General features: G+C 42.9%; 2 protein-coding genes and 1 non-coding gene across 9 annotated transcripts; 2 read left to right on the top strand and 1 right to left on the bottom strand.

Moving 5' to 3' along the window:
• The first annotated feature begins 2,553 nt into the window (after positions 1–2,553).
• On the top strand, positions 2,554–8,433 carry LOC103714025 (UMP-CMP kinase 4-like). Of its 3 annotated transcripts, none has more exons than XR_605141.5 (10): positions 2,554–2,698; positions 3,707–3,763; positions 4,288–4,342; positions 5,213–5,330; positions 5,580–5,736; positions 5,877–5,957; positions 6,040–6,147; positions 6,683–6,754; positions 7,171–7,229; positions 8,117–8,433. XR_605141.5 is itself a non-coding variant. In XM_008801128.5 (10 exons), exons 2-9 carry the CDS (start codon positions 3,746–3,748, stop codon positions 7,177–7,179), a joined length of 618 nt encoding a protein of 205 aa, XP_008799350.3. In that variant the 5' UTR covers positions 2,554–2,698; positions 3,707–3,745; the 3' UTR covers positions 7,180–7,216; positions 8,117–8,433. The 3 variants fall into 3 exon arrangements, 2 of the variants coding, with proteins under 2 accessions (XP_008799350.3, XP_038971450.2); XM_008801128.5 differs by having other exon boundaries at positions 7,171–7,216; XM_039115522.3 differs by lacking the exon at positions 2,554–2,698 and adding an exon at positions 2,717–2,914 and having other exon boundaries at positions 7,171–7,216.
• A 1,224-nt stretch (positions 8,434–9,657) lies between these two features.
• Positions 9,658–9,760, bottom strand: LOC113463182 (U6 spliceosomal RNA). The gene has a single exon (XR_003386947.4). It is a non-coding gene; the product is annotated as a U6 spliceosomal RNA (small nuclear RNA).
• A 7,338-nt stretch (positions 9,761–17,098) lies between these two features.
• Positions 17,099–22,273, top strand: MAMYB (Duplicated homeodomain-like superfamily protein). Of its 5 annotated transcripts, XR_016396668.1 has the most exons (3): positions 17,099–18,232; positions 20,824–21,079; positions 21,240–21,475. XR_016396668.1 is itself a non-coding variant. In XM_088705723.2 (2 exons), exon 1 carries the CDS (start codon positions 17,211–17,213, stop codon positions 18,189–18,191), a length of 981 nt encoding a protein of 326 aa, XP_088561849.2. In that variant the 5' UTR covers positions 17,099–17,210; the 3' UTR covers positions 18,192–18,232; positions 21,878–22,273. The 5 variants fall into 5 exon arrangements, 4 of the variants coding, with proteins under 4 accessions (XP_088561849.2, XP_088561845.2, XP_088561847.2 ...); XM_088705723.2 differs by lacking the exons at positions 20,824–21,079; positions 21,240–21,475 and adding an exon at positions 21,878–22,273; XM_088705719.2 differs by having other exon boundaries at positions 20,824–21,260.
• Positions 22,274–22,402: the final 129 nt, after the last annotated feature.

Genomic DNA, 22,402 nt, shown 5'->3' on the forward strand with positions numbered 1-22,402 from the left:
CAAGCCAATCTTACCAAATATATATTATGGCCCCCCATGTCGGCCCGACCTCAGTGCCCTGCCAAGCGAGGCAAGGCCGACCTCGGCCCCCGCCAAAGGTCGAGCTAATCTCGCCCAATACGTGTCGCGGCCATGCCCTGCGATAACCTCACCGCACCATGCTTCACTTGATGTTCACGCCAAGACACGTCAACAAATAACTACGCCTTGCTGCCCCAGCCATGCCTATTAACAAGGGCCATAACCTATGGCACGCGCCAACGCCATACCGCGCACAGGGATAGTTCAAACCATATGCCTCAAGCAAGCCGTAGCCGCGCGCCACCTGGCCAGTGCCATCACCTCCCCTGATAAGGACGGGGCATATCTTCGCCACCTGGTTACCTCCACGGGGACTATAAATAGCTCCATCAGATAACGCTTAAAAAGACCTTTTGGCCAACAAATACTCCACGTTAACTTAAGCATCAGAGGGCCCTCACCGAAAAACACCGATAAGACTTTGTGCAAGTACGCCGGTGCACGAGAGGTTGCATCCTTTCTCCACCTCGATTGACAGCTCCTCTGACTCTTTTGGCGTGGTCACCCTCGGGCCAAATTTGAACCACAATAGTGGCCAATGCCTCCGCCGTGTTACATTTTAGTAACCAGATGCTTGTTTATTATTGTGTTGCATTGGAGCTTCCATTGGAACCTAAATGTAATTGTTGAGGGATGGAGGTTGTTTTCCTCATGAAACCCAATAATATTGTATATTTTGAATGCCGAGACTACCAGGGCACAACTAACTTTATCCTTCTGTGGAAGGGGCTATACCTTGTAATAAAAATATTTCATATTTACCCTGTGTTCTCCTCGAATCATGAAAAGAAAAATGGATGGAGTTAGTAGGATGAATGACCTACTAATATTTGGCTCAAATAATCTTAAAAAAGATGGATAAAAAAAAGGAATTGTCCATCCATCCCGTCATGTTAATTTGCATCCTTCCAATTGAAAGCATGCAAGTAAGAACTAATAGAATATGTGAAGAGTAGGTTTTTACATCGATAAAATTATCTGTTATTAATTTTTTGGCAAAATCTTAACACTCCTTTTATTTTTCTATTTATATTTACTATTTTTTTCGTTAACTATTTATATAGAATTATAACTATTTAAATTAAACTATAGATTAATTAATTATTTATATAATTAATATATATATATAATTAATTTATAAATCTATTTATTTAATTTAATTTAATTAAATATATATATATATAATTATAAATTATAAATATCATAAATTTGTATATTGCCATGCTTCTTTAGTATAAATAAATATTATAAATTGATAACAATAATACTATTTTATCAAAATAATAGTTTAGTAAAAATATTATATAAATATCATTCATTCTCACTTTCATTCCTTCTATACTAAACAGAAGATAAAATAATTTGTATCCATCTTTTCATGTTTCACCAAAATACTAGAGGATGAATGAAAGGCTCATCCATCCTCTCCATCTTCAATCCTTTCACTTCTATCCATTCTTTGTACCAAAACAAAATAAGTGCAAGTAAATACTCTCCAACCTAGTTCATATGCTCTTTTTATTTATTTATTTATTTATTTACTTTTCCATAATTTATAGCGAAGAAGAAGCAAAAGAAAAAAAGCGAAAAACAGTTACAATAGCCAAGACGAAAATCATTATTGTCATCAAACTTTATATTACATTGAAAGCATCAATGAACCTCTCTAATGCAATATGATAACCACCTAATCTATTTTGTGCTAAAAAGTAAACAATCGGTTCTGCTTTAAAATTTTTTAATTGTACCTCCATGACTACTTTTTTTCACCATTATAATGGCAAGAAAATGCTCAACCTACCAGAATTTAATCACTTGATGCATTGAAGCTATAAACTTGATGAAATTAAAAACAACCAAGCAACCATTTTAGTAAATTAATTTATTTTAATTTTTTATAAATTTATTTAATAAACTTATCAACCAAAAAAATTTCTAAAATATTTCTTTAAAACATCATCAACTCTTTGGCAAACCACCAACAATCAAACAAACTGGTGCAAGCAATACCAGCGATCCCAATTCCCAGCTATTGGTAAAGGGCCTTGTAAATATGAGCTTGTAGGAGGGCTCGCAGCCTTTCAGGCTATTCATGTTTATCGAAAGGTATAGGGTGTTGTTTATTGGGTACTATTTAGGAGGTTTCACTGGAAAAATTTTGTTTGTTTTTTATTTCTTCGGCGGTGTATTCTTTTTGGCTTTTCCGAATGTACCTATGCACGGATGGTGCGAGCCACCGCTGTATAAAAAATAATAAAAAAAGCCCTCCGAACCGCATGGCTCGGCTCAGCCCGTCATTCCGCTCTGAAATCATCACCCTCTGATCAAAAGTGGTTCGCTGTCTTACTCCAGGGAGAACCAACCGTCCAATTAGATGATTTCTCGTCTGATCTATTCATCAAACGGCTGAAATTGATAGTACACCACTCTCAACTAGAGCATGGCGCGCCGTTCCCTGCGCGTTCACACTTTTATCTTTTCGATTTTTTTATATATATATATTCTAATAATTCCCCCGGACTATTGGATATTTCTATTCTCCCCCCTCCCGCTCGCGTTGGAGCGAATTGAGGAATAGAGGAAGCTTCGCTTTGAGAGCCCTCCTTCGCCCTCGCAGGTATCAGATCTTGTTCTCCTTCGCCTCCTAATCTACGGATCTGATGCGACTCCCTGCCTCCTTGATGTTGGTTTCTCTGGAATCCTTCTATTTTGATGCCTCCGATGCTTTCTCTCTTTAAATCGATACTTGCACTTCTTTGATTGGTGGATCGGTTCCCAGATCTGAGTTCCTCTTCTTGTATCGGATTCCCGCGCTTCTCCAGCAGTAGATCTGGTGAATTTTGTGCCAATGAAGCTTAGATCTTTTCTGTGTACTGTTTTGGTATTCGTTTGGCTGCAAAGATTTTGCGAGCTAGATTGGTATTTATTTTCTTAGGGAATCTAAGGTTCTGATTGATTATAGAATTAAAAATGATAAAAATTTTGAATTTTATTGAATGGAGGTTGGATTGATCTACGTTTCTGAAGGTATGCTTGATGATTGTGATTTCTGTTTATCAGAAGAGAGATGCATAAGGCTGCATTTGACTGGTCTTCTCAAACGAATTATCGTAGTTGGAATTTAACGGTTTTAACGATTATTTTGATCTAGAAACCACTTTATATTTTACATGATTTGCTCCGTCAAACTCTGCATTATGAGATTGCTCAAGGAGGAAAAAAGGGTACAGTGTTTTCTGATCATGCAATCATCCATGCATGCCCCTCTTGGCATGTTGGTATTCCTGAATACCGAACTTTCTAAATTGTGATGAGGTATTGCTATCTCCAAGGTCATTTTTTGTGTCCTGTGATCTGTTATTTTTGTGCAGATCATTCCATCAATGATAATAAATGACATGCCCCAGGTTGCTATTGCATGTTATGACATTAACCAAGTGCCTGCTGATCTGAAAATATGGATACAATGTTCTTCCATTAGATCCTATCTCTTTAGACTGCACTCATTTTCTTTCAATTGATATCTTCTTTTCAAGTGCATTTGGTGCAATCTTGTTATCAAACTTATCTTCTGGTTTTGTAGATGGATATATATTCACAACACTATCAATATGTTTCTTTGCAGGTATAACACTTTGAAATTTAATTGACTTCTGTGGGCACCATGGTAGATGCAAGCAAGGTAATTTTCCTTTCAGGTCTACAATGTGTTTACAAAATCATGCTGATGACAAGAGTTGGTTGCTGAGCAATGCACTTGTTTCATTTATCTTGTCACCAAAAGTACGAAAAATTTACTGATTTAGCTTGCTAGACATACAAGTAGAGTGCTTGCAAGGAACACTTTAGGGAACATAATTACTATGAGAAAACCGCGATCCATACATGGCGTGATTTTGACTGCTGAGACAAATGAATGGCATGTGCCAGTTACATGTTTATATCAGAAGAAAAGGAAGAGAAGGCTTTTCTGATTCAATTTCGATCTATGATGATAGAAATGACTCATATATCTGAATCAATTTATTTTCTTGGAAAATAAATTTATTATTGTGAATTTGATCCGTTCTTTCATTTGTAATTCACTCCTAAACTGCTAATTTACTGTTATATAATATGTTAAGAAAGTTGTATATTGAAGTTCTCCATTATTAGAATATATAACCTTTTATCATGAGGAATAATGATTATGCTACTTGGCTACAGGATGTTGATGGGAGTTTCCCAGGAGAGAAGAAAATTACAGTTGTCTTTGTTTTAGGTGAGAATTTGTTCTATAGAAAGGGCTGATATCATAGCATCATTCTCTTTTGATGTTGCATAGGTTGCCATGAAAATTCTCTCACTCGAGTTTGTTAATTTACACCCCTTTCAAAATAGTGAAAGCTTCTCAAAACAAGGTCTGCAAAACTGACATGAGCCAACATGTTCAAGGCGTACCAAACCAAACTGGTGCAGAACTGGGTTGGTTTGCTGGTTCAGTTGAAGACTCAGGTTGAACTAGCCCGAATTGGTCTAAATCAGTCCAAACCAAGCAAACCTGGCAGGTTCCGCTCTGTACCGACCTCTACCATCAGTTTTGGCAGTTTAGGGTTAAAAGCTCTCTCAGTACGGGATGCGTGCCATATCATACTGAATTAATATGTACTTTTATGGTCGGCTGTACCAGTTTGCAGAACTTGTTAAAACCTTTTATATTGCGCCCCCACACCCCCCCCCCCCCCCACCAATTATAGAAGCACAATTTCCTTTTGCAACTACAAGTTTCTAACATGCAAAATACTGAATTGAATAAAATAAAATATGTTTACTCAAAAAGACCATAAAGAAGAAACTTTGTTTTGAAGGCTCCCTACATTCTAATTTATTAAATTTCCTTCCATTATGGTTAGTGAAAGTTTTACCATCTATAGTATTTTAACCAACCTTTTCTACTTAATTAAGGTTAAAAAAATCGATTGCTGATCTGCACAGGTACAAGAATCGATGGCAAACATTTTAAATTTCCATTTCCTTTTCCTTCCACTCTTTCCCTTTGCTGGGTGATCAATTTCTTTCTTTTTTTCCTACCTTTCCAATTCATTTTATAACCTTCAAAAGCTTATTGCATGTTCATATCCAACATGTACAGGTGGGCCTGGCAGTGGAAAGGGCACACAGTGTGCTAATATTGTCAAACACTTTGGGTTCACTCATCTCAGTGCTGGTGATCTTCTGCGTGCAGAAATTAAATCTGGTTCCGAAAATGGGTATCAAACAGTTCCAGCCTCTTCCAAGAAGTCATAATTACAGCTTTCTTTTCTAAGTGCCACTATAAATCTCTTTCTGTATTGTTAATTAAGAAGATATTCGATAATTGTTTAAGCTCATGCTTTCATCCATTTTGGTTTTCTAGCTCCGTGTTGTTCCTAATTTTCATTTGAAAGAGAAATCTGTGTTCATTGCTTGTGAATTTTTTACCACAAACATCTCATTATGTTCATTGCTGCCTTCTTCAGAACCATGATTCAGAACATGATAAAGGAAGGGAAAATAGTCCCTTCTGAGGTTACAATTAAACTTTTACAAAAGGCCATGCTTGAAAGTGGAAACGACAAATTTCTTATTGATGGTTTTCCCCGGAATGAAGAGAATCGTGCTGCATTTGAGAATGTTGTAGGCCTGCAATCCACTGCCAGAGTCATGGATAATATCTTCTTATCTTATGGACCTCATTTGCTCATTTTGATTTTTAGCTGTTAATGAAATAAATATCATGGTACATGCTTTAATTCAATTATTTTTTCTTGGGACAGACAAAAATTGAGCCCGAATTTGTACTATTTTTTGTTTGTCCAGAAGAAGAGATGGAACGACGACTTCTAAATCGCAATCAGGTCTTACTCTTTTCTTTTTCTTCTATCGTGCTTTCTTTTAGCATATAAATCTTTAAACAAATATATTTTGTCTATTATTTAGGGGAGAGATGATGATAACACTGAAACCATAAGGAAGCGGTTTAAAGTATTTGTTGAATCCAGTTTACCTGTAGTTGAGTATTATGACTCAAAGGGAAAGGTTCGGAAGGTAATATCTCATTTAGATTTATTGCAAGATATTTAAGAGATTAATATGATAGTTTTTGTTCATAACAATTCATTTCTTTTTACGTTATAGGACTGATTTCTCTGAATTTCATTGTAGTACCAATTTCTCTGAATTTCATTAAAGACAATGTTGTAATTCCAGCTGATATATTCTGTCAGATGTCTTATCCTTGTCTGCATTGTAATCAGTCATTTCCATGTTTCCTTAAGCAATTGATAACAAATTAATCTGTACAAGTAGTTGCTGATCACCTACGTATTTTGGGACTGCCATGTGCACAAATAAGACAATAAACATGCACAGAAAAAGGTCTTGCATACCAACATTTCTCTTGTAGTCAAATTTGTACAGCATTTCCTTTAGTTCGCCTATGACTTCTTGCCCTCTGTGATCTATCTAGAGTATGATGATGAAATGTAGATTATTTAAGGCAAATATTTACAGACCCTTGAGCATATATGGAAAGGTCTATGATTTACTTGTGAAATGACTCATTGGCATGACTTACTTTCAGATTGATGCTGCAAAGCCCGTTGACGAGGTTTTTGAAGCTGTGAAGGCCATTTTTTCCCCATTTAATGTTGAGGTAAGATTCATACTTGCATGATGCTTCTCCAGTATGTAAAAGATATACAATTATGTCGATGCACATGTTTTGGCTTCTTTGGTAGGCAGATTAGTTGAGCAATGCAAATATCAATGGAAGAATGGGAATTGTGAATATTATATTGTCACATAGAGCGGTGGTTCATTGAGCTTTCAGTCAAAGGATTACCATATGAATTTTCTAATATTCAATACTACAACAACTAAATTCCGTATTTCCCTTTCTTGTCTTCAGCATACTTTTGTTATCAGTAATATCTCACCAGCTAATATGTTTCATGCTGAATGATGATAATTTGAATCTTAGACATAGCTTTGACAAATAGATGTTGACTGAAAATTGCATTCATGCATCTTCATGTATTAATTGGTCTTCATTCTTGCGCATTCTGACAGGCTGTTTAGAGCTACGAGGAGTATGCTGACCAATAAACTATCGAAGGTGAAAATTTCTTGTACGTCACTTGTTTTGGTGTGCATTGCCTATCAATTTGATTAGCATACACCTCTTAAGGACATATATCCGATCTCATTTAATTTCATAATATAATTGTTTATTTATTTATATGCCCTTGTTGAATCTTCTGGAGTTGTTGCACTCTGCTGCCTATTTCTTTGAGAATGATGAGCTTCATTTGAAGACATGGGCAGTTGCATGTATCATATCTTTTCCTGGATGATCAAACCCGAACTCTGAGTCTCCATTTTTTACACTAGGGCTTATCCATTTACTTTGTGGTTTGTGTTGGATCAGGTCGTCTCTTTTAAGGGTTAGACATGGGTTTTTTGAGCTAGACATTATTGGGTTTAATCCCATTATCCAACATGCTTGTCATGGAATGTGGTTACCTGCACATCCAGACTTACCCTTACATTTTTTGAAATAGGGAAAATATTATTTTTCCGCTGGTCATGACTACTTTCAGAAAGCATGATACTAAGAAATGTGTTTTTCCTCATTTTTTTAGTAAGTTTTATCATCTGTTTTGATCTCACAGCCCTTATAAAAAAGTTGTTCCTCAATCACTTTTAATCACAACAATCATGAAATTCTTGCTTCATTAACATCTCTTGAACTTTTGGTGATAGCATAATTGCTCTTTCCGTCCTCTTTTTTTCTTTTTATGAGAAACATACAATAATCAGAGATGATCCACTTCTGCCCCATTGTGGAGTATGTTTAATGTCAACTCTTTTTGGCCATTCCTTGGAGTTAGAAAATCATTTAAAAAGGATGCAAATGTTGTTACTAAAAGTTTTGCCTCCTATGGATTCTATTGAATTAAACCCACTTACATGTTCCCACTGTCAAGTTACTGATGGTTTGTAAACTATTTTGCAGGCACTGTTTTGAAGAACAATTTGGGTGAGTCTACAATATGAATCAACCTATGTAGGCATGCATACCAGTTATAGGAGAAAATTATAGCTCATCTATGTTATAAATTTGTTATTTAATATATCTGAATGCTCATAGTGAATATACCTAAAGATAGTTCTGTGTTATTTAATAGACATGGTTATCACATGCTCTGTTCCATTAGGACAATAGCATTTCCTTAATATTATTAATAAATTGTTTATTTTCTTATTTGTGTATTGCTAATCAGAATTTTGTAAATCTGCATTATTGAGTAAATGGCAGTTTAATTGTGATTAGCTCCTGGTGTACCAAAACAAGATTTTTCAGTTTCATATTTGGTTGTCTTTTCATTTTTTTATGTTGTTTGGACCCCCAAAACAAACAAAAAAAAAGATTGATGAAAATTATGATATTTCTTTGTTTTCATGGAACTTTATTTGAATTTCTTCTGTTGATTTTTCTTACTGATCCTGTGATGGTGTTTACGGCCATTTATAATTGGCTTATTTCACTTTGTCCCCCGATCATCTTCAAGAATTTTTTTGAGTAAAACACAGCATAAGTCAGTATTCGCAAATATCAGTCAGTTGAAGTGTCAAAGAGAGATAGGGAGTATTCTTTTTTTTTTTTTAAGTCATGCATTAAAATTGACTTAACTACTGCTTATACCCCAGCCAAATGTGGCTAAAGTGAAAGGATTATAAGGTTCCATATAGTTGTTTGACAAAACCAAAAAATACTTTCCCATTGTGAACTCCGAAGTCTCAACAATTACTTAGAGGTTGAATTCATTATGTACCTAATATGCAACTGCAGCGATTTAAAAGATTGCTAGTGAAATTGGGGACATCAAATTGATACTTATATGCGTGAAGGGTTTGGTTTTGTTTGGTTTTGTTTTGTTTTTGTTTTTTTTTTTGTTTTTTTTTTTTTTGATACAACGGCGGTTCACATTGATCTTGCATGGGTACGACCAATAAAATCAAAAAAAAAAAATGACGAAGCGAAAAAAAAATAGTCCCATGATTCTCCCAAAGGACTTCACCAAAATGTTAGGCAACAAAGAAGGTGATTCAGCCAACAATTTTGTTTGTCTCTCGGTAGATATGAGTGGCCCAGAAGAACCCATATCCTCTTAAAAGTTTGTGTATGTCCCATAGCAGTGGTTGTTCGTTGTTATTCCTATACTGATCTTAAATTCATTCGATCACCGTGGCAAAATTTTCTTCAAGATAGATACAATCCATACTCAGGAGAAGCCTTACATAAGTGAGACTTTTTCAGACAGCTCTCAGCTTTGCTCCAATAATAGTCATGTCGAAGATGCGGCTGCGACTAGTCTGGAGTCATCACAAAGCCCACCCTCCACTACCTCCATAATCAGCCATCAAAGTTCACCTTAAGAAAGTTAGGAAGTGGAGGCTTCTAAGAGACAAAGGCAATCTGGGTCACTATAAAAGTAGAGTGGGAGTTTTAAATGTTCCTAGTCATTCCAGATAAAAATTTGGACTATTTTTTAATTATGTGTGTACCATTTTTTGATTTATGCATGTCCTTCTTGCACGGGAGCCATGTTAATTTTCCCTATATCATTCCAATTTTATTGAATGCCTCTGAAGAGACTGCGGAGTTCTTCAGAATCGTAAGAATAGGTTGCAAAATTGGCGGGGTATGGCATCATCTCAAGCTGGAAGATAGATGCCAATTTGGATATCTTGCTTCATATCGTTCTATTATGAATTAGCATCGAGATAAGATCCAATGGCACTGATAAATATCCACACCCCCGTCCACCTTCGCTCAGCTTACTGAGATCTGCCATGCTTTCAACACCACCGGTTGGAAATCTCACCATTAACGAGAGATGTGACGGCACCAACGAGGTTGGAACCCGACCGGTAACAGAAAAGCCACCAGGCTTGGGACCAAAGATACCAGACCCAAATCTATCTCGAGACCCAGCCCCATCTGAATTTCGCCATGTTTAGATTTCCCATGAAATTGCAATTCTTAACGAAATGCAATCATATTATAAGAGAAAAACTAAGGAAGGGCTTAGATTTCCCATCTGAATTTCGCCATGTTTAGATTTCCCATCGTGAACCGCAATAAAAAGCAACCTCTAACATTGAAATCGTTAATTTTTTTTTTTTTTTTTTTGGTACATCGGCGGCTCACACCCTACGGGTGTGGATACGGCCTGCAAAATATGAAGAAAGTAAAGCTAAAAGGGACTCCGGCACTGTGTCGGACTCCCTCAAAATAAAACCTCCAGTGTGATGAGCCGCATAGGAAGCGACCCAATCAGCTGCACAATTCGCTTCCCTGTAAATATGTGTAGCCTGATAGGTATCACACGCCTGCAGAAGTCTGCGAATGTCCAGAAGCAGCGGTCTGCCCTCACCTGCACGATCTCGGCCCCTGACCCAGTCAATCACAGTAGCCGAGTCGCCCTCAAGAATAATCCGGTCTGCACCCAGTATCTGTCTCGCATAAGATGCACCCTCCCAGGCGGCTTGGAGCTCAGCACACACCACCGACGCATCGAAGATCCGCCGACCCCCCAACGCCACTAGCCTGGCATCGTGATCTCGAATGACGAATCCCACACCTCCACCTCTCCCATCAGCTGTCATGCTGCCGTCAAAGTTCACCTTCAGGAAACCAGGGGGTGGGGGTACCCAGGATACGAACACATATCTGGGCGCTACAAGAGCAGAATGGGTACCCCAGATGTCCCTGGCCAACCCATAAGGTGGCCTCACAGCAGTACTCAGGAACTCCTCTGCATGCAATAAAGCCCTGGCCACCACCACCCCCGCGGGCGATCTGCGGCCCTCAAACACTCGTGCATTCCTGTCTAACCAGGAGTGGTAAGCCAGGTATGCAACGCGAGTCCCTCTCTCCTCCGCGTCGGGCCCACCTCCCGGGATCTCCAGGAAGCGGAGGAACTCAGCAATGGACGACCACCTCTGCCCCGGGTCATAGGAGATCCGTGCCCCCCTCCAGATCTGAACAGCCCGCGGGCACTCGACTAGCACATGATAGATGGACTCCTCCACCTCCGGGCAGACTCCACAATCTCCAGCTATCCGTACACCCCGTCGCATCAGAACACTCCTAGTAGGTAGACAACCCCATGCTACCTTCCACAGGAAGAGTGCGACGCGTGGATGGACCCGTAGTCTCCATATCCAGGCACCGTCAAAATGTCGGGTCACGACTCCTCCTCTCCACTGCGCTATGTCGCGAGAACTCACTGACGTCCGCCCGGACAAGCTCCATATCCTCCTATCCACTGTCAGCCCCACCGGAATCTGCAAGGCCAGTACTCGCTCTGCGAGCTGCTCATGAAAGACCCGTCTAACAAGATCTGCATCCCATCTCTGCTCCCCCTGAACAAACAGAGAACTCACTGTGCGCCCCTCCAACCAAACATGGTCCATCAATGTAGGCCAGTCCCGCAGTATGCCCTCCGGAAGCCACCTGTCCTCTAGAATGCTGATAGTCCGACCATCCCCAATCTCCCACCGGATCATAGGCAGCACCCCCGGGGCACGAGAGCAAATCTCTCTCCAGATAAATGAAGACCCACGTCCAGCTCTGAAAGTGGCCGAAGAGATGAGGTCGCCATACTTCGCCCTCAGCAGAGAAGCCCAAAGACTCCCCGGCTCCAAAAGAAATCTAACTGCAAGTCTAGTGGCCAGTGTCTCCCTGCGCTCGACTAGAGAGTGGACTCCCAGTCCACCCCGGCTGGTTGGCTGACAAATGACCTCCCAAGCCAATAGGTGGATGCCCTCTCTATCCCCACGGTGCCCCCAAATGAAACTCCTGAACATCCTCTCTAGGTTGCGGATAACAGACAGCGGTACTAGAGTATTGGACATTAGGTAAACAGGAATAGAACTCAAAACAGACCTCAGTAGGGTGACTCTGCCCATCATCGATAATGTACTCGCCTGCCAACTCTCCAGTCTCCGTCTGATACACGCCTCCATAACCGTGCACTCCCCCTGCCGCAGGCGCCGGCCAGTAATCGGAACCCCGAGGTATCTAAGGGTCCCCTCCTGCTCGGCTATCCCCAAACTGCTCACGATGGAGGCCTTCACCCTAGGGTCAGTCCTCGGGCTAAAGCTGATGGCTGACTTAGAAAAGTTGACCATCTGACCTGAAGCTCCACAGTATCCCTCCAGGATCCCTCTAATCGTCAGAGCTGACCTCCGTGTCGCGTGGGTCAATAGTAAGCAGTCATCCGCAAACAATAAATGTGAGATACATGTCACACCCCTCGCCGGCCTATATGCCTCAATCTCCTGTGCCGCTGATGCATGGCGAAGTGCTCGTGACAGGTAATCCGAGCATATGATGAACAACAGTGGTGACAACGGGCAACCCTGCCTCGGCCCACTGATGACTCAAAGTATCGCGATGGGGAGCCATTTATTAGTAATGCAAAAGATGGTGACAGAATACACCCCTGAATCCATCTAATCCACTGTGGATGGAGACCAAACCTCTCCAATGCTCGCCTAACAAAGTCCCACCTCATCCTATCATATGCCCGCTCCATATCCAATTTGACCCCCATCAGACTCCTACAACGAGGAGCACACTGCAGATCAGTCATGAACTCATGAGCACAAAGGACATTGTCAGAAATCGAGCGTCCTCCAACAAAGGCTCCCTGCTCCTGACAAATAATCCTGGGCAAAACACCTCTCAATCTCTGTACTAGCACCTTCGCCACTACTTTGTGCATAGTCGTGCACAAACTGATAGGACGAAAGTGGCCCGGCTCAACTGGGTCATGTCTCTTCGGGATCAAAGTAATAAAGGTCCGCCTCCAGTCCATAGGCATCGATGCCGATACAAAGAACTGCTGAATAGCCTCTATAGTCTCCTGTCTAATAATCTGCCAATACCTCCTGAAGAAAAGTGGGGGAAAGCCGTCTGGGCCTGGGGCTTTATCCTCACCTAGGGACCATAAGGCCTCCTGAATCTCCATATCTGACACTGGTCTGCTCAAAGCTGCATTCTCTCCCTCGGTGATCTGCACCTCTGGAACCAACCCCCACTCATAGCCATCCTCATCCGACCTCCCTATGTCAGTCCATCTGGCATGAAAGAACTGCAGTAAAGTCCTCCTGACAACCTCCATATCCTCTGACTCCTGACCCCTGCTGTCCCTGATCCTACGAATCCTGTTCTGCTGTCTCCGCATGATGGTCGACTGATGAAAAAACTTCGTGTTGCGGTCCCCCTCACGAATCCACTGAACCCTCGACTTCTGTCTCCAGAATACCTCCTGCTGTCTAAGTAAAGAATGATGCCTAGCCAAAAGCCTCCTGAGCTCCCTCTGGTCCTCCTCAGACAGTCCTCCCCCACTATCCTCTTGGGCCTGTGCCGCAGTAATGGATGCTTCAACTTCCTCCACCCTTCTAAATAAATTCCCCACTTCCTCCTTATTCCACCGAGTCAATCGGCGTCTAGTCAGCTCAAGCTTCCGGGTCACCCTATACATCGCACTCCCATGAACAGGCGTCCTCCAGGCCTCCCTCACCACATCCCAAGACCTCGGATAGGACAACCAAATCTTCTCAAACCGAAAAGAACAATGAGACTGAACAGAGTGTGAGGTACTAACCAATATGGGGCTGTGGTCAGAGGCAATCCTAGGCAAGTGGCGCACCCAATAGTCTGAGAATCTCTGGATCCAACCGGTAGAGGCAAATACTCGGTCAAGCCGCTCCCAAACTCTGGCCTGGCCCTGCTGGTTGTTGCACCAAGTGAATCTCGGACCTGTGAAGCCAAGGTCAGCAAGCCCATTAGACATCAAAAAATCCTGAAATTCCCGAACCTCAATTTTGTTGGTGAATGCCTTCCCGCCCCTCTTCTCCACCGGACCATCAATGCAATTGAAGTCCCCAGCTACCATCACCGGGTGCCCCAACTGAATGAGGCTTGTGGCCTCCTCCCACAACACTCGTCTCTCCCTATAGTCTATACTTGCATATACAGCAAGTAAAACCCATGGGGGAGCACTACCCTCTGATATCACTAAATTCACCTGCTGCCTGCACTGGTGGAAGACGTCAATGTTGCACGACCCCACCCTCCACAACACGATAATCCCCCCTGATAACCCCTGTGACTCCACAGCATAAGTCCCCCAAGACCTCGGAATAACATGCCTGACCCGCTCCAGGCTACCTCCCGACAATCTTGTCTCAAACAGAATGCAAATCTCCGGATCATGAAGGCTTACCAATCTCTGGAAAGCCGGTTTAAAGGACGGCTTCCCCGCCCCCCTACAATTCCATAGTAGAACCTTCATCACAAAAGCTGAGTAGTCCTTGGGTGAGTCTCAAGTTCCTGTGACTCGTCCCCCTCCCGTGACCCCTTCATATCTGAGGAAGACCCTGCCTCCCTCTTTAGCAGCACCTCCTTCATCTGCTTAGCTATCTCAGCATGAATCGGGCCACTAATTACTCCTCCCCCAGCATCCCGATCGGTCGGAATCTCAAGTGCCCCACCAGCCGGCAAGCAACTGGGTACATCCTCCCCTGCTGCCGGACGTGACAGGCTACCCAATGGAACCCCCGCTGGATCCCCGCCGTCGGTCGCCGAAATGATCGCCGGAGTAGAAGTCCCCGGCGTCGCCGTCCCACAGATTGGTACCTTATCGCCGTGGCCCCCCTTCACAGCATCACCGGGATTCGGGTCCACTCCAGGCACCCCACCAGCAGGTCGGACTCCTCCCAAGATCGCCGGCGACAAACTCCGGCTGCGAAACCTCCGCCGGTCAGCTCCCAGGCCTGCCGGCACCCCCCTCGGCACGCTTGGCACGGAAGGAAACCGTGCCAAGCGGGCCGTGCCAGACGAGCGCTTCGTTGGGCTCCGAGCCCGTTTCAGCAGGACGGGCCCCGCGTCAGGCCGATGACATCCCTTGGCCCGATCCAAATTCAAAAAGCCCACCACAACGTTTGGCCCGCAAACCTTACTTGGCCCAGGGTCTTTGGGTCTAATTGGTGAGTCTGGCACCCGGTCTGCTACAGGGTCGAGCCCGGGGTCCGAGTCGAGTTCCTGGATCGGACTCGCCCCCCGCTGCACCCGGTGTTGGGTTGACTCAGTCATCCGGGATGCCACCGCCGCACCAGTCTCCGGATGCCCTAGGCCCTTCCCCGGCGACCCCCGTCGGGCGAACTTCTTTGGCTTCCGCCACCCCTCGACGTCCGGCGATGAGTCGACCAGAGTCTCAGCCGGCTCCGGAGTCGGTTTCACCGGGCTCGTCCGCTGGGACGCCACAGGCCCCTCCGTTGTCTTCTTCCCTCCAGCCGGAGCGCCGCTATTCCTCCAGAACCTCTGCCGAGGTACCGTCATCCAAGGGCCGAAGATCGACCGATCCTCCACCATCCGCGGGGATGTTTCCGTGCCAATGGGTGGTTCGGCTCGATCTTCCGCCGCTTTGACCCCCGGTTCCGCCCCCATTTTCAGTCCCGGTGTCTGGAAAGGACATTCACCAGTCTGGTGGCCCAAACGAGCACACCGGTAACACAACCCCGGCAGATCTTCGTAGGCGAAGGTCTGCCAGAACCGCGCCTGTACTCCCTGGACGATGGTTCCCGGGAGTAATGGTTGCCGGGTGTTGATCTCAACCTTCACTCTGGCATACCCAATGCGCCTTCTTTCATTGGAGAAGCGATCGAGCTCCAGGGGATTTCCGACCTCCGCCACTATCACCCTGATCGTCTCCAAGTCCCAGTACTCAACAGGCAACCCCGGCAGCCGAACCCAAACGACTGCACGATTCACCGAGTGGCTGCCCGGAATGAAGTCGGGTACCCATTTTTCCATCGCCAGCAACTGCCCCGCAACCACCCACGGCCCAGCAGCAAGCACCGCCGCCCGGTCGTCGCTAGAGGCAAAACGAATGGTGATGAATCCCTCCATCATTGGCAGGACCTCAACCTCGTTCTTCAACTTCCCCCTGCTTCGGAGGTCCCGTGCCACCAGCTCCGGGGATACCCGCCGCCCCAAGCTCCGTGCAATCACGGCCGTTTCCATCCATAGCTTCCTGGCTGTCGACATCCCCTCTTCCGGGACCACCGCCACCCGAGGGAACCTTCGTTGCAGTTCCTCCAGCTCCGCCGCAGAAAGTCGGTAAGTCGGTTCCTCCGGCCGTCGTGCCGTCCCTCCCGCCACCTCCGACCACAACGGGGTGGTCTTGGCTTGCCCAGGAGCAGAATGTGGGGGCCGAGACCTGCCCGCGTCACCTGGCACCGCCGTGCCAGGGGCCGCCATGGCCGCACACCAGGTGTTTGTCGAGGGTTACCCACCGACTCTCTCTCTCTCCTCTCTCTCTCCTCTCTTGGGAGCAGGTGTTTCCCAGGACACTGCAACCACTCTCAACTCCACTCTCTCTCCGAAATCGTTAATTTCACCGAACGGTATCCATCATGAAGGGCTTCCCTCATTCTATTAGTGAATTTCATGCCAGAATCTTTTTCAGTTTCTGCTGTTTCTACAAATCCTCCCTTTTCCTTCCTATTTTCTTCTTTTTATGTATAGTAACAAGATGCACTATGATGTATTCAATTATTTTCCCCTCCTAACTAATAAATTATTAGTTGTCTATATGATCCAACTAATAATTTCTAAGAAAAGAGGGCCAACGAGCGAGCGATTGGACTCACCAAAGAATTGAGCATGTTGCCACCAAGATGGTAGCACGGTTGAAACAGGGCTAAGATTTTACCGGAGTAACCCAGATTTGAAATGTACGAATATTAAATGAAGGAACTGGATGTCTTCTATCTGGTTTGTCCGGTATCAAGGTGGCACTGGAGTGATGTACTCGTGCACGCAAAAAAAAAAAAAAAAAAAAAAAAAAAGAAAAAAAAAAAAAGAAGAAAAGAAAAGAAGAAGAAGCATGCCTTGTGAGGAGCAATCATCGACTGATGGCGGCGCCAGGGACATCCGAGACATAAGGTAGGAAGTGTTCTCATTGGACATAAGACTACCCTCTTCCCTTACCTCCCCTCCCCTGCGGGCCCCGATCTATCGAGACATCGGAATGGAGTTCGTGGAAGGAGAGGCGCGGCCGCGTTTCCTCTTCCGAGGCGGCGTCGGGGGCGCCGCCGGCGACGGGGACGCTGGAACCCTAAAAGTCCACAAGCTCCACGCGGCCGCCTGCCTCTCCGCCGCCTCCCTCCTCCTCTTCGCCGTCGTCTCCCTCTCCCATTCCCCATCCCTCTCCTCCCTCCTCGCCTGGGCCTCTCTCTCCCTCATGCTCGCCCCCTTTGCCCCGCCCTCTGCTACCGGCGGCGACCCCCGCGTCGGCCGTGGCCCCCTCCTCCCCGACCCTCCCGCCGCCCCCACCGCCCGCTCCGGCCCCGACGAGCCTCGGAAGCGGAACCTTGCCCGCCGCCCCAGATCTCAGCCACCTCCGCCGCCGTCCGGTCCTCCTTCGTCTCCGGTCGTTTCCAGTCCTCCAATCTCCAAGAAGCCAGAGGAGAGAAGCGGCGATCCGAACTCTAATGGCAGCGGATCGGCCAAGGAAGTGGAGGGAGAGAAGGAGTGGACTGATGAGGATTTCGAGCTTCTAAAGAGGCAGATCTTGAAGCATCCGGTCGGCGAGCCGAAGCGGTGGGAGAGAATCGCCGAAGCCTTCCGTGGGCGGCACGGATTGCATAGTGTGATCAAGACTGCCAAATCCTTGTCGGAGAGGAAGCCTGCAACTGGGGAATCTTTCCAGCAATTCTTGAAGCAGAGGAAGCCATTGGACAAGCGAGTCGACGCCATTGTTGGGGACTCGAAAGATGGAATTCTGGCAGAGAATGGTGAATCGAGAAAGGAGGATGGGGGAGGGAGTGGGACCTGGAGTGCTGCAGAGGATCTTGCACTGCTTAATGCGCTCAAGGCATTCCCCAAGGATGCGTCGATGAGGTGGGAGAAGATAGCATCAGCGGTGCCGGGGAAGTCAAAGGCTTGCTGTGTGAAGAGGGTTGCGGAGTTGAAGAGGGACTTTCGGAGCTCGAAAGCTTCTGAAACATAGAGACTTGCTCTAATTTGGTCTGGTATGGAGGCGCCGATGAGGTAAGCCCTGCATCTGGTGGCTCCTCTAGCTCTAGTTGGATTAGACACAACTATTATTACAGAGTTTTGTTCATCCGGATTCTTACAACTATAACATTGTTTTAAGTTCTATTCTTGCAAAATTAATGGTTTTCTTCTATATTGTTATAATCTGTGTAAATGTTGTATGCTAGTTAAACAATACTAGGACGAATGAGGCTTTGGTTTCTTGTATGCACAAATGGGCTCCTTATACCAGGTACCTCACGTCTCCATATATGCCATAATCTGAAGCATCCTAGCAAGCTTTGGTATTAGATTCCTCACTAATAAGGAGCCCAAATAGAGCACCAAGACCACTAAAATCATCGTTTACTTCTCCGGCCCGAGTCCACTGCTTGTCCTCTCTTCACTTCTATAAGGATCAATAGTTTCAGGGTTTGGGCTTGGTTTAAGCTTATAAAAATGTTCTGATATTACTTTTGCTCGGCCAAGAAAAGCTTTTGGTTTACTGTTGCATTGCATAAACCTTCAGGCTGGGTTCTCTGATCATCATCCATCCTATTAAATAACTTCAGTAACTTTTGTTTGTAGGATATTTTATTTCTTTCGCCCCTTATGTTTAAAGACCCATAAACAAATCCCTAACCTGCAAGCTTTAACCGAGTTTGTTTTAAGGGAATTAATGGGCTTGACACGGGCCTGATCCTTAAATAATTTGCTGATTCTAGCTCACATGATTTAGTCTAGGTCATCTGATCTGTAAAAATCCAACCATGCAGGCTCGGTGATTTGGGATTCCAGTTCCTTGATTCCTATGGCACTTTGTGATATCTTGCTTGCTAATTCTACGGGTTCTATCCATTCTAGAGCTGAGTAAACAGGCGAGTTTAACAAAAAAGGAAAAATCCGATTAGGCCGACCTACCCTGATTCAAATTTGTTTTCCTGATTATTGTGTGGGTGCCCAAATTTAGATCTTCTCATTGGTAACTTCGTTCTCAGACTGATGAAGCTGTCTGGGGGTTGTGAATTTACAATGTTTAAGAAAAAAGCAGAACTTTGGACTGAATTAGATCTTTAAGTTCATATACATTTCTTTTGAATGCCATTAGAACTATAGCAGTGAGGAATTTAGATTTTAGAGTTTCATGATTGCAAATATTTGTTATCAAAAATTCTTCTGGAATATAGATTGTACTTATTTTAGTACTACCAAATCTTTCTGAAACCAAAAAGATAATAATGTTGGGATGGAACAAATAACCATACCAAGCAACAGTGTAAATAGTTTAAAGGTGCAGATTCTATCCCTTTATTGGTGAAATAAGAAAAACATAGGCAGGGATAAAAAAATACCTTTTGGGGGGAATAATGTAAATTTTTGACTCCACATTTCTATCGGGTGTAAATTACAGTAAACAGAAATTGATGGTTTTGTCAGGAGCTGAATGAAGAATTATAAAAATCAAACTTCCTATTATAAGTGAAAACGGTCGTGAATTAAGTGCATATGCTGCTAATGAAGAAATTAGGCATTGTTAACATGCTGAATAAACCAAAGTGTGAACTGAATTCACTTTGTTCAAATATGGGCTCTCTCTCTAATTAATGTTATGGAAACACAATATGTTGAAAAGACACTGCTGAATGAATTTGGATCCGATGCGTCAGCTCCTTCAGCAATTGGTGAAGGAGTGTGTAAAAAACCCTTTCTGTACTTTCACCCACCTGTTATTGTTGGAATCCTAGAACACAGTGACATTCTCAGGTCACATCTGAAACTTTCTTGGCAAAAAGAAACAAAACACTTTAGTCACCAGCAAGCATTGGATTGTTGGTTTTATTTTTAATCTGGCTAATAATTTAAGGTATTAGTACAAGGAAGTGATACCAACTGTTGTGCAATATAATCTTTTTCATTGAATTCATGAAAAGTGTATTTTTCATTATGATAAAATTTTAGAGAGAAAAACCTAGAACAAACTTAAATCTGAAGAATTTTCTTGTTGGTTCTTGTTGGCTCACATCTATGACCATCTAGGTATGTCATGGCTTGATATTGATAAGAAAAGAACAAAGAAATTATTTTTGCGCTTTGGTCAACCATAACTTATAGATCAAATTAACTTCCAGCAGTTTGTAGGATGTCTTGATCTCTTTTATCATTAAAACTAAACCTAACAATTGGAAGATTATCATTGAAACATGAGAAAATTTTCAACCCTTCAAAGGAAAATACAACAGAAAATTTAACTATCTTATGATCCATGCTAGATTTTTTTGTTTAGTTAATTTGATGTAATTTTCTAACTAAATTATGTCAGTGACTTAATCTAATGCTATAGATATGCAATTGATGAGCAGATCCTGCATGGTCAGCCAAATTAATTTGGTCCTCCAGGTCCAAAACGATGATCTTTTATTTGATCACCAAACTTTAAGAAATGAAATTTTGGAGTTCTCTCTTAAAAAATAATGTTTGAGAGAATTCAATCCTTATTAGTATATAAGTTAGGTATCGCGAGTTACGCTAAATCAAAGCTTTACAATTGAAGTTGCACATATGCCATGCTCCACTAATTGCACATTTTGCTGTCACTGGCACTGAAGATGTTCTTCTGCCTGAGTTCCTGTCTGCCATGAATTTGAACAAGGCTCACCGGTCAAAAGACAACAAAGTTATCGCATCAAAAACTAGTAAAAGATTCAAACACCTAACACCTGAAGAGAAAGTTATCAATGACCCTGGCAGTCTGATTTCCACCATCTAGCTCCGGAGCACACACGAAGCACGAGGATCAGATCAGTGGGGAATCAACTGAAGTCCATCACATTCTCGGCCTTCATCGATTTCTTATCAATAAAAGTGAGAGTGCCTGTTTCATTAAGTGATAGTACATTCTTCCCGATTCTAGCAAAGTATTTTGTCATTTCTCCCTCCACCCCATCCGACTTACAAGATCATGTTCTGCATCCATGAGATCAGCACTCAAAGAAGCTGTAACTACAACTGTTAATGCATGCAGGATCTTATATGATAGCCATCATCACTGAAATATTGGCCATGAGACTCCTGAAAACAAAAACTACCAGTTCCACCAGTTAAATTTATCAGCATTCATTTCCTTCGAAGACTCGCATCACTTTTTTGCAGTTCTCACATCAAAAATATTTAGCATAATCCTTTAATTAAAAGTTAATCACTACTGGCTAGTGAGACACCGCCACCCGATGGAATGGACCCAAATACAGGATGTATTGAACCCGTGATTGCTTGCAAACATACGAATCTTATATATATATATATATATATATATATATATATATATATATATATATAATCTCCGTGCATCAAGATATATACACACATCTGTTTTAGCACTTCTTATGTTACATTTAGGTTTATGGGCCCATGACTGTATACAAAAAACACCAACCTTATCTTTTCAAATGATCTATTTAAATTAAAATGAATAGAACAATTATAAAGAAATGAACTCCATTCTAACTTCATTTTATCTACGCGTGCAGGATTATCATTAATAGAATGAACTTTGTTGTTTTGTTTCTCATCGTGAATAGAATAAAGTTGGTAATTTTATTTCTCAGCCTAAATCAATTGAGAATGCAACGTTCCCACATGACTGAGATTTTTTGTAACAAGATGGAACAAAATCAAAAGGTTGAAGAGGGGCAAAGAGGAGAGGGACTTGATGGTTCTTTTCGACGATCCTCTAGATATAATTGTTGGTAAAGCAGCTTTAAAGAGCACACAAAGAATTTTATTTTTGAAAGGATGCATCACTCAAGGTGCTGCAGCTCGAACCTGAGGTAGATGTGAACGGCAGCTAGAGTTGCTACAGTCCTCAAAATAGTAGTGCTGGACCTCTGGCTGCAAGTCGACTTGCAACTAAATTTGCAGGCGATCCAATTAGCTCGAGCCTTTTCAATTATTTGTATGTCCGGTAACCATCAAACTCAACCTGAAAATTACATTATCTTTAAATTTTGAGACTTTTGCAGAATATCTTTAAAACAATTGTTTAATATCTTTTTGAAAGAGCGTTCGCTTTAAAACGTAATAGGATGACTAGCATTGTGGAAAGCTGCGTTTATTAGGGATGAAATATTTATAAATGTGTGGAAAGTTGTGTTTATTAAGTATGAAATATTTATAAATGTGTGGAAG

Source organism: Phoenix dactylifera, chromosome 10, assembly GCF_051530095.1.
Source record: "Phoenix dactylifera cultivar Ajwa chromosome 10, Ajwa_hap1_PhDact_Kaust_v1.1, whole genome shotgun sequence".
In the NCBI taxonomy this organism is placed as follows: Eukaryota; Viridiplantae; Streptophyta; class Magnoliopsida; order Arecales; family Arecaceae; genus Phoenix; species Phoenix dactylifera.

Coding starts and splice junctions, on each gene's coding strand:
- LOC103714025 (XM_008801128.5), top strand. Junction 4,343..5,212: donor TACAGTTGTCTTTGTTTTAG/GTGAGAATTTGT, acceptor CAACATGTACAG/GTGGGCCTGGCAGTGGAAAG. Junction 5,737..5,876: donor GTGCTGCATTTGAGAATGTT/GTAGGCCTGCAA, acceptor TTCTTGGGACAG/ACAAAAATTGAGCCCGAATT.
- MAMYB (XM_088705723.2), top strand. CDS start 17,211: ATGGAGTTCGTGGAAGGAGAGGCGCGGCCGCGTTTCCTCTTCCGAGGC.